The 15,169-nt window shown below is 39.1% G+C and overlaps 1 protein-coding gene across 1 annotated transcript in view; it reads left to right on the top strand.

Annotated features, from left to right (window-relative positions):
- RYR3 (ryanodine receptor 3) overlaps window positions 1-15,169 on the top strand; it is a 557,273-nt gene that overhangs the window by 449,358 nt on the left and 92,746 nt on the right. Inside the window, exons 65-69 of the mRNA XM_059723007.1 lie at window positions 909-1,039; window positions 2,421-2,741; window positions 4,466-4,706; window positions 7,070-7,157; window positions 7,265-7,357. Of these exons, the coding sequence (XP_059578990.1) occupies window positions 909-1,039; window positions 2,421-2,741; window positions 4,466-4,706; window positions 7,070-7,157; window positions 7,265-7,357 (874 nt within the window). The remainder of the gene's footprint in view (window positions 1-908; window positions 1,040-2,420; window positions 2,742-4,465; window positions 4,707-7,069; window positions 7,158-7,264; window positions 7,358-15,169) is intronic.

Genomic DNA, 15,169 nt, shown 5'->3' with positions numbered 1-15,169 from the left:
CCACATTTTCGGCCCATGTTCATTTTGGCATCAGTAATAACTCCAAGATCCTTTTCTGCCTCTGCACTGACGAGAAGGGAGTTCCCCAGCCTGTAGGTATGCTGCTGGTTTTTCCCCCCCAGGTGCAGCACCTTGCACTTGTCAGTGTTGAAACCCATCCTGTTCTCATCCGCCCACCCCTGTAACCTGTCTAGGTCCAATTGCAGCCTATTCCTCCCTTCTAGCATGCCCACTTCCCCCCACAACTTAGTGTCGCCTGCGAATTTGAACAGGTGCTTTTTATCCCCTTGTCCAGTCACTGATAAAGATGTTGATCAGTGCGGGCCCAAGGACCGAGCCCTGTGGAACCCCACTACCCACATAAGACCTGTCTACCACCACCTGTATTGGCAATTTTTGCTTTTTTGGGTGCAGGGCGGGGAGTTTCTTCCAAGCAGATGTACTCCCCGCAGCTGGATTCTATACATGACCATGTCTCATCATTGCTATATAAACGTGTCAAGGCTTGGTGCCACTCAGCAAATTTGCTGTTCCTACCACAGTACCATTCTGGAATCTTTCAGAAACCTTGTTTGCAATCTAACTTGTTAAGATAAAACTTTGTGATTGTCAAATATCCTTTCATCAGGACAACAGGCTCTTTAACAATAAATTATTTGTGCCTCTATTGTGAAGGATCATATTTACTGAGTTTTTATACAATTGTAAATTCCAGTTGCTCTTTATAGTACATTATCATATAGGGTAGACTTGTTGTTGTGAGAATCCCAACCCACTTCCCCAAAGGAGCAAGTAGTTCATAAATTCATAAATGAAATCCAATATAAGATTGCTAGTGTTGTTTAATGGGTGCTGCACTTCATGGAGATTTTTTTTCTGATGTCCCCTTAATTTTCCATCATTTACAGACAGTGCCCAGCACTTGGTGAATGTTTAGCATCTCTTGCAGCAGCCATTCCAGTGGCATTCCTTGAACCTTCTCTCAACCGTTACAACCCACTCTCGGTCTTCAACACGAAAACTGCGAGAGAGCGAGCCAGTAAGTACAGTATTTCTGAATTTAAAAAAAATGTTTCCTGCTCTTCAGAAGAAAAAATCCTAACAATAAGAACAATAACTGTGGTTCATTAAATTACACTAACTCCTACTTCCATGTTGTCTCCCTTTTGGCTTGTCTGTGTTGTAACTGAACCTGCGCTACACCCTTCCCTTTCACCTTATATTTGTAATTGTTCAAACCACATTATGTTTTGATTCTTTTATTAATTTTGTCCTATTATATGTAGGGATCACTCTAAGGGCACACCTATAGTACAAAATAATTTGTGTAAGTACACAATTATCTGTCGCTAGTAGGGGCATGCAGAAGTTGTTTGTTTGTTTTCTACTTATCTGTTTGAACAAAAATAAGAGTTTTGTTTAAGAATCAGCATAAGGAATGATCTAGTTGTCTTGATTAGGAGTCTATGGCCTTCATAGGCTGCAAAACTGTGATGGACTGTGAGCCCCACGGTGTGAATCTTTAGTCAGATTGACAGAATAGGAGCCTTTCCGTATGGTGTCTAGCACCCCTTTGTCCCTAGCATCGTGACTGGCTCACATATCTTATGGCATGTTAACTCATTTTCCTCTGTTGGTAACTCCCTGTTACATGTAGTAACCCCTGTTTCACCATGAAGTCTTTAGGTGTCTAAAGCCTAAATATGTATATGTCAGTTTGTGCCACTTACACAGACTTTAAAATGCATTTCTACTTGCATTAGACTTGTCCTTCTGAAACATAACCAGCTCTAGTCATGTCTTTTCATAGGGTGGTATTGCTTATCCAGTAAAGGGGCTCTTGAGACCTCAAGTTAGAAACATTTCCATTCTGTATGTGAGAATATTTCACTGGGCATCTCTCTAACACTTCATTTCCTGATTTGTGAAATGGACAACATGGCTCACAGGAGAGTTGAGCAATCATTAATGTCTGCCCAGTGTTTTGAAAATATACCATGCTAGATGAGTAGTATGGCCCAAATTCTCCATCTTGCACCTAGCCTAAATAGCTGTACTGTGGATCAAGTAGCAACTTGACTTCAGGAGCCCATGGAAGGAGGGAATTGTCCTATCTAGATTTCAAAGATGCCCTTGAGCATCGCAAATGCTGCTAATGTAGTACCTCAATAAGGCCTGCCATAAGGGAAGGTCATATTCACAACTCCTAAATCCAGCTATAGTTACAGAAAAGAGGGACCAAGACTTGATCCTAAGAGATATTGTTACTACTGAATATTCAGATATCTTTACTTATTTTTAAATTCCCTTAATTCTTTCTTTTCAGAACACTTAGTTCTTGAACTCACATGCCTGCAAGCACAGATATACCCTCTTTATTTTATTAATTAGGCTTGTTCACTTTCTACTCTCCTATGAAGTTTTAGGTATGCCAGATACAGTAGAAGAGATGTGTCCAGAAATCCCTCACCTGGATGGATTAATGAGAGAAATTAATGGTTTAGCAGAGTCTGGAGCAAGATACACTGAAATGCCCCATGTGATTGAAGTCATTTTACCTATGCTATGCAACTATTTGTCCTACTGGTGGGAAAAAGGGCCTGAAAGTATGCCTATAAGTGCTGGGCCCTGCTGTACAATGATAACCTCTGAGCACCTCAGCATCATTTTGGGAAACATTTTGAAAATCATCAACAACAATCTGGGAATTGATGAAGCATCTTGGATGAAAAGAATTGCAGGTATACTAAGTATTTGTATAGAGCGTAGCGAATTTTTGCTGTCATGATAGGAGTAATATTTAATGCATTTACTTTACCATAGTAAAGTATACATAATATAAGGGAAATAATGTTAGTTAAAAACAAGAAAAGAAAATCAAAAGAGTAGGTGATGATTAGCCAAATAAATATCAATGAAGAAGCAATTTAGATTTTCGTACTGTTTTTATTTATCTACATTGTGTTGCCACCAAAAATGTGAGAGTCATGTTGTAGCCATGGTGGTTCAGAAATTATGTGAGAGGCAAGAATTTCCTAGGGTGATGTCTTCTATTGGGCTAAAAATGTGAGGACACGCATAGATAGAAGAATAATTGGTCTCTAGGTTTTGGTCATATGATTAACAACCTAGCAAGCCAGAAAAGCTTAGAGGACTAGATTTTAGTATATTTTTTAAGCTCCCCAATCTAAAATTTAAATTCTCAGAACCTGAGGCACCTAAATCCCATAGTCACTTAAGTTGTATGTACACAGCAATATGATGAAGTATAATGAATAGATATGCAAACTAGTTTAGTTACTGAAAGCACTATGGTCAGGTGGGATGCTCTATCTGCCAAATTTAGGCACAGAGCACTATCAGAACAGTGTGGTGGTGGTTCCTTTGAATTCGAGAGTATTGGTTAAAGCAGTCAGTTTACAATGTTTGATTTCTGGGTCAAAATCTCTCCTGTTTTTGAGTCAATTTGAACCTATTTACCTCTCCACTAGCTGGAAGAGTCCTTTGATGAACAATAATGTGGTTAAATAACCCTATACAAAGGTAAAATTCCTGTTAATTTTAATAGGAAATTATTATTATACAATTAGACAGGTGTATTTTACTCAGGGTCATAACTGGCTTGACTGCCAAACTTTGCATTGGAAGTAACATATTTCCATTGGGTTAAACTAGGGTGAGGCAAACAGGGCAAAAGCAAATAGCAATGTCTTGGTTGCAGGAAAAAGGGAAGGGGGGTGACAAAAAGGGGCTGCTGCCAGTAGCCACATGATTGCTATCACACTGGAAGATGTTACTGCCCTTGTGCCCTGGGCACCTAGCTGTCTCCCTATGCAACTGTGTATCTTAGACCATGAAGCCACATTCCTTTTATAGGGCATTATGCATGCTTTTAGCTGTATGAAAAGCAAGTGAGCACATATGCAGGCAGCTTGTATGCTGCAAGATGGTGGACCCAGTTCTAGAGCCTGTCCTCTTCCCTGCCAAGGGCCAATGGACACTGTCAAGTGCAGCCCATATGGGGTGGCAAGGGTGAGGAAAGTATGCCTTCCTGTGGTTACCCAGGGTCTGCCTCTCTACAACCACTGCCTCCAGCTGATTTCAGCAGTGCCATCAGCTGGAGGCAGTCTTTCTGCTGTGGTTTTCTCAGTTCATGTCACCATGGGCTTTAGCTGGGGAGAAACAGAGAAGCCCTCTATCACCCTCTCTCATCTTTGGCTGGAGAGTGCACTTTTGATGCAACTTTGTCACACTCCAGCCAGGGGCCGATGCCCAAATGAACAAAGCCTCATATTGCCAGTTACAAAGTAACATCGAGTCACAATGATGTTGTGAGTCTGTTTGCAAGTTTTATGTGCTCTAAGGACATTGATCTTAAAAAGTCTAATGGATTGGTATTAATAAGTTTAAAACAATTAGTTGAACATTAACTATAGCCACACTTTTTTGTTTGTTTAATGTGTAGTTTATGCTCAGCCCATCATCAGCAAAGCTAGACCTGATTTACTGAAAACTCACTTTATTCCAACACTGGAGAAACTGAAGAAGAAAGCCATAAAGATAGTGATAGAGGAGGAACAACTGAGAGCAGACAGTAAAACTGACACCCAGGAAGCAGAGCTTCTTATTCTAGATGAGTTTGCAGTTCTTTGCCGAGATCTCTATGCCTTCTATCCAATGCTCATACGTTATGTAGACAACAACAGGTGAGAAGCCTAATTATTAGACAATTTAATAGATTTGCTTTGAATTTATGTTTAAATAATATGGTTCACAAAGAGTGCATGAACTTAACAGAATTTTGAGAAGGAAGTCATGGCTATTCTGTGGCCTTTAACTTAAAGAAAGGTGAACTGTTTTTTTTTACATATTTCTTTGTATTCTAACAGCAATGCTGGCTAGTGAGGAGGCATATGTTGGGCTTTCAGAACAAATGAAGTTTAGCAGCCCATAATTGATAAACAGTGATGTGCCTCTCCAAAATGATGGGAGGGACTGAGTAATTATCATACCTTTGTTGGACTCGGTCTCTTTGCAGGTACTATCACGCATCCCTGCCCACATGTCCTTGGGACACTTAGTTAAGGAGGGAGGAATAAAGAAAATAAAAACATTATTTGTGTAGAAACAGCCAATATTTAATCAATAACCATATTTACTCAAATCTCAGATGAGGGGGAGAAGCCCCTCATCTTAGATTTGAGTACAAGGGGGCATGGGCAGGCAGCTACTGCACCTCAGTTGGGACCAAAGCCACAGCTGTTTCTTGCCCTCTCACTGCCTCTGCCCTTCTTATCAGTGTTCCGTCCACACTGCTTCTTCCCCCACCACTTCTGCCCTCCAGCGACTACAATCCCCCACCACTTAACCTCTGGCTCTGGCCGCACTCCAGACTGGAGCACAGAACACATGGTTGCTGTGGGCCCAGCCCAGCCCAGCCCAGTAAGAGATGTTGTAGCAGAGGCACTTCTGTCTAGGCCCTGGAGCTAACAAGGATGAGCTGGAGTGTATGGGTAAGTATAGGAGAGGAGCATGGTGCAAGGGCAGATGGTGCAGGAGGGAGATGGCTGGGGGGACTGGACAGATGGAGGGCAAAGACAAAGGGCAGACAGGCATCAGGGAGCAGGCACTGGAGGGGAAGTCAGGTGCCAGGGGTACTGGCATGGTGGGGGGGAAGTAACAGGGGTAAAAAGGACAAGTGCCAAAGTGCCAAGCAGGCAGGCATTGCAGGGGTGGGGGGAAGGAGGAGCATACAGCAGGGTCAAGATTTGAGGGGAGCCAAGTGGCAGAGGTCAAGCTGTTTGATTCCAGCTACTGCCTCCCCACCACCTGCCCCCCTCCAGCTGTCTGCTCCCCACTGCCTGCCACCTTACTACCTCCCCTACTACCTGCCCTCACCACCCACAACTGCTTTCCCCGCTGGAGTTGTGATGCGGGGCAGGGGGGGCGGGAAAGTGAATTTATGATGCCCCTCCAATAATTAGATTCTATAAATGGAAAAGTATAACAAATTTATAAATTTTCCATTTATAAAATATAATTATTGGGGGGTTGTCTGAAATTCAGAGACATCTTGGGATTTGGGTAAATAGTATGTGAAGTATATTTCTAAATAATTTACTGAGGGATAATGCTCCTTCCAGGCATTGCCAAAAATATTTTAATTCTGTTCCCAAGGCTATCATGTTGTACATTATCAGGAATCACTGTAGTTTTCAGGAACTTAATATAAATGTGGCTAGTAAACACCCTTGTCTGTGCAACCTTAATTCAGCAGACCTGATCATATGGCCACAAATCAGCTTCCTTGAAACCAGGTATGTTTTCCCTTATAGTTAGGGACCTACTAAAATTGTGACTAAAGTGCGCTGTGTGGCGGCTCCTTTAATTTTAAACTTTTTCCCCACATGCTCCACCCCCCCCCCCCACACACACACACACGCTGATTAGCAAAGGGGCCCTGACACTCGCTGCTTGCACCTAATCGGCAGGGAAGTAAAAACTGCTGTTTTAAATATAGCATGGTTTTGCTTCCCACCACTGATGGGCCAAGGGCACCTCCCTGCTGATCAGCAGCAAGCAGCAGGGCCCCTCTACCAATCAGTAACAGGGGGTGCATGGGGAAAAATTCCAAGACTAAAGCAATTGCCACACAGTGCACTTCCGCTGCAATTTCGGTAGATTCGGTAAGGCTTTACACTGATAGCTTTTCTACAAGAGGAAGGATGAAAAAGATTCCCCTAACAGTATGGAATCAATATAATCAATGTACATAAATTAAAGTATATTAAGCTACAGAGAACTGAATAAGAGCTTCTGCACAGGGTTTTAATACGTTTTGATGTATACAGATTGATGTTATGTGTTTAGTTGATTCATCTTATGGTTCTTGAATGTCCCTATGTAGACAAGCCCAGTGAGAAACCACATTACTTCTTAGAAAGTATATGAGTGGTCCTCATTTACATTCAGAATTTGGTCAAACAAATATAACCAGCCTGCCAAATAATGTAGTAGTAATTCTGTTCACGTACTTCTTATTCTAAACTTTTGTTGTTTTTATATTCAGAGCTAATTGGCTGAAGAAACCAGATGCTGATTCTGTTGAACTCTTCCGAATGGTAGCTGAAGTCTTTATCCTGTGGTGTAAATCACATGTAAGATGGCATTTTCCAGTCTTTCCCTGCAGTGTACTCTATTTGTGTATGATGCATTTATTCCTACAGTCTTCTCAAGCTCAACTTTTTAGTGATTTTTGTTTTAGAACTTCAAGAGAGAAGAACAAAATTTTGTGATTCAGAATGAAATCAACAATTTGGCATTTTTAACAGGAGACAGCAAGAGCAAGATGTCTAAAGTAAGTTAAGAATCATTGTAAGATCCATCAAACCTCAATAATGTGATTAACTTTTTATATATAAATTGTCAAAATAGCTCTGAAAATGTCACCAGGTTGCTGCTTTAAGATAAACATACTTTTGTACATTTTACCTTTTCAGTGCAGATTCTGTATCTTAAGTTATACTCATATGATTAAATGTTTGCTAAATAAGGGAATAACTTATTTCCACACAGTAAGTTTCTTCATGCTTATCTTCAAAAAGCAACAGCACTTTTTGTTTGCCCTATCAGCAGAAAAGCAGAAATATGGCTTTTTAAATATTGCAAGTACAATATTGTGTGAAAAATATGCCCAAGGAAACTTTATGCCTGATCTTTCTTCACTGAAGTCAGGCAGTATTTTGCCTTTGACCTTAATGGAGCAGGATAGACCAATGCTCTGCATACACCCATTTTTCTTTTTATACAATATGTTATATATGCATTATTTGCCTTATAGAGAGCATTCATTGTTTTATTTGTTTTTATAACATGCCCAAGGCGATGCCTTCAAAATACATTTTGGCAGACACACGGAGAAATTACACGCTTATGAAGTAAAAAAGTTTCATTAGCATGAATTGGGTAAGGTTTCTGAACTCAGCAGCAAACTGAAAAGTTAACTGCACATTTTAATTCAAGAGTACTATTGATAAAACCTACATACCTAAAGTCCTGTATTCTCTATAAATCATATTTTTACAAAAAGTCTTCTTTAAAATGTTCTAGAGAGATAGGGGTTTTGTATCCTTTCATCAGTAAATTAGATGTACTTTGAATATAATTTTTGATGACAGAAAGAAACAAAACGTTTATACCAATGCATTTTTTTAAATCTCTGAAAAATATATGCAACTTCTTTCCTAATGTAAACATATCATGACTTCAAAGTTAAATATTTTGGACCTTTCCAGGATTAGAAACAATTTCAGTGTGTCCCATGCGAATATTTAGAACATCAATATATCAGGTTTTATATTTGCCACTGGTTTGTGTCTATATAGTGCCCACTTTGGTCCTCAGCCTGGTGTCATTTTAGAAAGGATATTCTACATTTGGAGCAAAGGAGGAAATGTTTTTATGGAAAACTGTTTCTTTTTTTATTTTTAATAGGCAGCTGTTTGAATTTGCTTGAGAGCTTTTGATATATTAGTATAATTCCAGATGGGGAGATGTATTGGGTGGCACAATGTGGATGAAGTGAAGATAAATTGCTTACAAAATTCAGTTTATCACATGACAATCACCATGCATACATGAGGTGTATGCAAGCATGCATGTAAGTGTTTACATGTACACACACAAACACACACACACTATACTATATACATAAAAATATAAATAATTTTATATATAAAACATACATATTAGAAATGGGCTAGAGAGGCAGTAATTTTTTTCTGAATTCTTTATAAATCGGGTGTAGATTAGGGTCTTTGGTTTCACTTCAAGACCAAATGTGAAGGTTTTGGTTTACTTGTGTATTTCTCAAATAAAGAAAGTTATCCCCATCTTGAATGGTAGAAAAAGTAACAAGACCCACTTTTCTCAGGACAATTGATCCACACCTGAATCACAAAATAAAAAAGGCACCACCTATTGTTTGTTCCAACCCTGGATCAAATTTATAGGGATTCAGACCCAAATTAAAATTGGATTTGAGAGTATTTTATTGGCCCATCTCTTGTGTGTATCTAAAATGTGTGTATGTATATATGCATATACATATATTTATAATTATATATAAATCTGTACCAATGTACTTACACATATACATACTCAGATGTGCATGTTTATATGTATACAATATAGAGAGAGAATAATTCTTTCTGTATGTATGCAGTGCTTATATGGGCATAAATAATATCAGGTGGTTATGTGGATTTTGCATGGTTGTTACCAATGTGTGAACATAAATAATAAATTATACTGTTCATTGATAAATATTGTATTCATGTGACACCATATCTGCAGGAGTGATTGCAGAGAAACTCATTGATTTAAGTAGGCATTTGTTTCATGATGACTTAAATATCTTATAATAATGAAGTATCTGATAAAGTGTACATCATTCCTCACCAGTGGCAGTTATTTGCTTTTCCTAATATACGTTATATTTACAATTTATGCAGTGCAATTGCTAAAACACAAGTAAAGATTTTCTCTGTAAAATGATTCAAATGCTTTCAATTAAAATTCTAAGTTCCCTCAATATTTGAATTTGATTGTAAGGTTTGACACACACTTGTAGTTTAGCAAGTAAAAAGTGATATCACTGGACTTCCTTTTCTCTAGTCCTTTCATTCTAATATTAACTTTAATGTCACTTACCTCTTCATTACTATTTCATCTGCCATCACATTATGTTTAGTGGTATAATTTAGATACAGTTTTTTATTATCATAGTATATAAATAAATGTATATACTGCATGAATATATATTGTAAATAAACAATACAAGTGTCAGATATGTTAGCGCAAATACTCTCCTATAATTTTTCTGTTTTGTGTCATGTGGCTGGTAGAAGTTGGTCTTAATGTTATCTTAGATAATAAGTAGCCTGGACTTTAAAAAGCTTCTGTGCTACCTTATATTTTGACTTGGGGTACAAGGAAATTATTGGGATAAAAATGTTTGTAGCCAAGGATTCTCTATGCCCCAGATAATCCACTGTCTGATGCATTGGCACCTTAAAAGTATTAGCAACCAGTGCAAGGAGGAGCAGCCCTTGCTCTGTTTTATGCCATGGCCTGGTCTGATGCATCCTGAGGGTCTTTTAGTATCTTCTGTCTAGTCCATTTGTGAACTTTGTCTGTGCTCTTTATCAGTCATCAAGTTTCTGGGCCATCATCAGTAATGTATATGATAAAACTTATTTATAAATTATATTATATATGAATTAAGGAGGATATGTATCTTTGCATGATTTGAAGAAAGAATAGGGACTCCGTTGTAGGTAAAGTGTTATTTATCAGATTTATCTATAGTTGCTAACAGACAACGTTACATTGTAATCCAAAAATTGATAGATTGCTCACTGTGTATTTTCTGATATAATTCTAGTTTGTTCATTTGTATTAAGATAAATGTATTATAAGCTGAGCAAGTTTTTTTTAATTTTTCTTTTCTGATAAAATGGCAGCAGATTGCTCGGAGGGGAATGGTAAGTTAGAGAACATTCAGTCTAAGAAAGACTGGTTACTTGGACTGCATTTAATAACAGATTTGTGATAGTGAAAGTGTTGGAATATATTATTTAAGCACATTCAACTCCACTAATCTGTTATTTTTTAACCCTTCTTAGGTTTGGTGATAAAGGGCACATAATTTATAAAAATGCATTTTGTCCATAATGGATTTTTCACATGACCTATATAAAAGCCCCCACATACACAAACACATGGATGTAATTATATATGTCTATACCAATTATATGTGCACATAGTTTTCAAACTAAGGTACCTACATTTTGATACCTAAATCCATATATAGGTCCTCAAGTAGCCTGATTCTCAGAGTTGCTGAGTATCTGCAGCCTCTACAGAAGTTCTATCTGATTGACTCACATTCTTAAATTTGTACTGTGATTTTTAAAGAAGTATTTGGATAGAGATGAAAGATACAGAAACGTGAGGCAGTAATGAAATCAGGTTTGAATTGTTTACAACCAAGACCTACATTACATGAGTGGGTGGATGCAGGGTTTTGGTTTAGGCCTATTTCTGATGACATAAGAGTTGTAAGAAAGTGATTTTTATCCTACAATTTCATGCTATTGTTAGCATTTTCTGAACAACTTTTTAGAACTCAACTCATTGAATCTATTCCATTTCTTAGAATGTATTTCAATGAACTGGGATGATGCCTGGCAGTAGAAAATGGAGCATAAGTGGTTTACTTTCACAGTCATTCCTAATAGGCCTGTGCAAAGTGGCTACTATTCGCTTCAGATTCGGATTTGGCTGATTCAGGGGACAGTGATGTGATTTGAATCACTGTCCCAAATCGATTTGACCAAATCTCTGAATGATCCAGGCCAGGACCATCCCCCACCTGCTCTCCCAGCCCTGCCTGCCCCAGCTCCCAGTACTTCTTAAAAAAAAAAGCCCCGACTTATTGGGTGCTGCCGGGAGGGGGGGAGCAATCCCTGCTGCCCCCCACTGCCCCACATTGCATGGAGGGCTCTGCACGAGCCGCCTGCCCCCGCTTGCTCCCCCAGCCCCCCATGGGTGCCCCGCCCAGGCCAGCTTCAGCCCTTTAAGAAAAAAACCTGAGAAAACCCCGCACTCACTACTCCTGCTAGTGGGGGGGGGCGATCCCTGCTGTCCCCTGCTGCCCTGCTCCACATTGGAGGCTCTGCATGAGAGCCCTGAGACTGCTATAGGAGCAGTGAGTCCTGGGGCTTTTCTGTTTTTTTTTCTTAAAGGGCCAGATCTGGACCGGTGGAGCAGCTGTGGGGGAGCAAGGGGGGTGGGGGGGGCTCATGCAGCACCCCCCATGCAGCGTGGGGCAGTGGGGGACAGCAGGGATCGCCCTCCCCACTCAGCAGCACCCAGTAAGCACCAGGGCTTTTTTTTAAAGTACAGAGCTGGGTCAGGCAGGGCAGCCAGGGGGGGTCTGGGGGGCTGGCAGGGTCCCCTCCCCCGCCCTTAGTATTTACCAGCTCGGAGTTGGCTGCAGCTCCCTGCTGCAGTGGGTGGGGCCTGCCCGAATCATCAATGCTCTCTGAATCCTTTCCAAAGATTCAGAGAGCTTTGAATCAATTCAGACCTTTTTCTTGGTCCCCTGATTCAATTCGGATTCAGAGATTCAGCCACTGAATCGGGCTGAATCTCCTCCAAGTCGAATCACCACCTAAAGCTTCGCACAGCCCTAATTCCTAATAAATAGAATAGGATTATCCTTACTGGTTTACTTATCAATACTATATTTCTGTTCTGTCACAGTGCACATCGTCTAAACATTTTACTCAAGTACAATTCCCAGTAAATGTTTTCCTATTTGCCAGAGTAAGGTCAAACATTTAATTAACTTTTAAGAGTTCATATTTTTAGCTGAATGGTAGAAAAATTAATATTCTGGGTAGCACTTGTTTCTGACATTACATGTACATATATAAGGGGAAAAACATACAATTAGAGCTATATCTGAATCTTCTAGAAACCAAAATGAGACAAGGACACACAATGAGACAAGGGCACTTTCTCTTTCAATTATTTTTTATTAATTGGAGGCACTTTTCTTCAGTCTGTTCCAAGTTTTCTATACCTTTATTTTCTGATCCTGAGTGAACCACAACTGTTGATGGAATTTGCTTGCTGAAAGATTTTTATAATATTAGGAATAATATATATTGATTTTATCTTCCTAATTTTACATGGTACACTGATACCATGGCTTTGGACAACAAATAAATCATTATATAAATGGAATATATATTCCCTGTGTCAGTGTGGTAGGCTTAAAGAAAGACAAAAAAGCTGTGTTTATGAGTTAAATTTGAGTCTAAAATGTACAACACTTTTCAAAATTAGGTACCATTGTAGGGCATTAGTCAGGACTCATACTTTCTTAGACACTGCCTCTACACTTGGACTGTTACAGAAGCAATATTCTAATTTTATAAATACATTCTATAAATAGTTGCATCTTAACTGCAGAGGCTTGTGTTTCATTTTTATGCTAGGCATAAGTTTATAGTAAATTTGGGAAATAAAATGAAAGTACTCCTGCTATTTTAAATATTCTTTACTGTTTAAGTATTCAGAGTTCCATGCCATTTCCTCATTTTTATTAAACTGGGGAAACCTGTGAAATTAGTGTGTGGATAGTGTGACTTATTGTACATGTCTGAATTTGATACAGCAACCACTTTTTGGTATGACACATTTGAGAAATAAGAGATACGTATAAAAGACTGATTATTTAGTAGGAATTAAACTGACTAATAAATCATTAGTTCAGTAAGATTTCATTCAACTAAACACTCATGGGCTCTTTTTGTTCTGTTTACAAATGTATATTTTGTTTTAGTAACTTTTCTGATAAAGTAGACTAAATTTATTACTGACTTGTAAAACTTTCATCTTCTCATCTGTTATACTTACTTTTTCCCCCTTTATTTTTCTTTCATACAGGGCATTCAAGTAAAGGTACAGGTCAAAGTGCATGATGTGTCTTTATGTTTTAGTTTTAGAGATGAGCAGGCTCTAAACATTCTTACCATTGATCATAGCAGTGGCGTCACAAAATGAAGGTCCCAGGTCTACTTGGTACAGCAAAACTGACCACATTTGATCAGAGCAGCTCTATTCCCTTTTAACGAGCCAGGTGCTGCTTTGATTCATAGATGTTAGGGTCGGAAGGGACCTCAATAGATCATTGAGTCCAACCCCCTCGATGATGTAAAAGTGTAGGACGTAACACTACTTGTTCATTTTGTAAGGTCCACATTCCACCTCTGCTGCCCTTCTGCCTTCTGTAATTTTTGATGTAGCCATCTTTACAGCACAGCTTAAGTACAGCCATAGGGAGCATACAGTGTTTAGTTTGTGACTTCCAAATCAAAAATAAGTATGAAATTCTGGTACCCCTTTCCACCTCCCTGCCTTCCCTCCTGCCTACAAATAGATAGAAGGACTACCTTAGATTATGTAAGCTCAACTTTTACACATGCAGCCCTCAAAAATAAATAAAAACCTTCCCAGGCAACTGGGGCTTGGAGCGTTTTTGGACAATTTCCACATTTTCTATTGAGTCTGTTTAAAGATCCTCCAGTGAGCTTCAGTCATCTCCCTGCAACTGTCTCTCTAAAGCGAAGTTGTAGTTGGTATCACCATCCCATTTCAGGCTCTACTTTTGTTGGTCTTCACCAGGTAAATAGGCTTGGCCTTCATCAGCACTGAGATGAGGGAGCTCCAATAGAACAGAGTGACAGGTTTTTTAAAAAAATTCTGATCGTGTTTGGCCAAAATAGTCTACATGAATTCCCCTTGAATGGCAATTGAGTATGAAGTCCATTTGGTTCTATTGCTCAGTGCTGTCTTCATATCAGTCATTAGGCACATTTCCATTTACATCATTGAGAACAAACTACAGGCCTTAAGCTGTTAACAGTATAGTATTCTTGTGTGCTGTTATTCAACACTGGTGTATTTCAACACAGCTGTGTCTATGCAAAACTCTTTATCATTGCAATAGTTTGGACATTTTATCATTTCTTGCACATCTAGTGAAGGCGTATTTATTGATAATAGATCAGCACAGAGGGAAGCAATGTTTTGTTATCACCAATGGCATAAATTTCTCTGCATGCCTCTACCTGCATGTATACCAGGAGGAAATGCTGTTTCCTGGAGTTGCAGTTTAAGAAGGCAGAAGTCTGGTGGCAAAGGCAGAATGATTTATTTTTTCACCCTTTTAACGTGTATTGATTTTAAGTTTATGTTGTTCTTACACATCTGCCATTCCTAATTTCAACTGAAAGTAAAGGAAATTTGATGGTCAAAATATCCCTCTGAAGAACAGTGAGAAGAAAGTAGGGCTACCTCATCTTGCTGGTATGCCTACCTCGTAAATGCCTTCCAGTATTGAAAAGGAAGAGTGACGCCACTGGGTCCCAGTGATACATTGTGGCATTTGTTTGTCCGCTATCAATGTAGAGTACAAATGATGTCATTATAAATGTATAGCCATTACATCACTGCTACTGTAGAAACTTTTTCTAAGGCACTTCCAAAAGCAAAGCTTTGAGACAAAGTATTCTCTTGCAATTGTTAGTTCCTTAAG

Source organism: Alligator mississippiensis, chromosome 2 (genome assembly GCF_030867095.1).
Source record: "Alligator mississippiensis isolate rAllMis1 chromosome 2, rAllMis1, whole genome shotgun sequence".
NCBI lineage: Eukaryota > Metazoa > Chordata > Crocodylia > Alligatoridae > Alligator > Alligator mississippiensis.
This window is presented reverse-complemented; position numbering and strand designations above follow the sequence as displayed.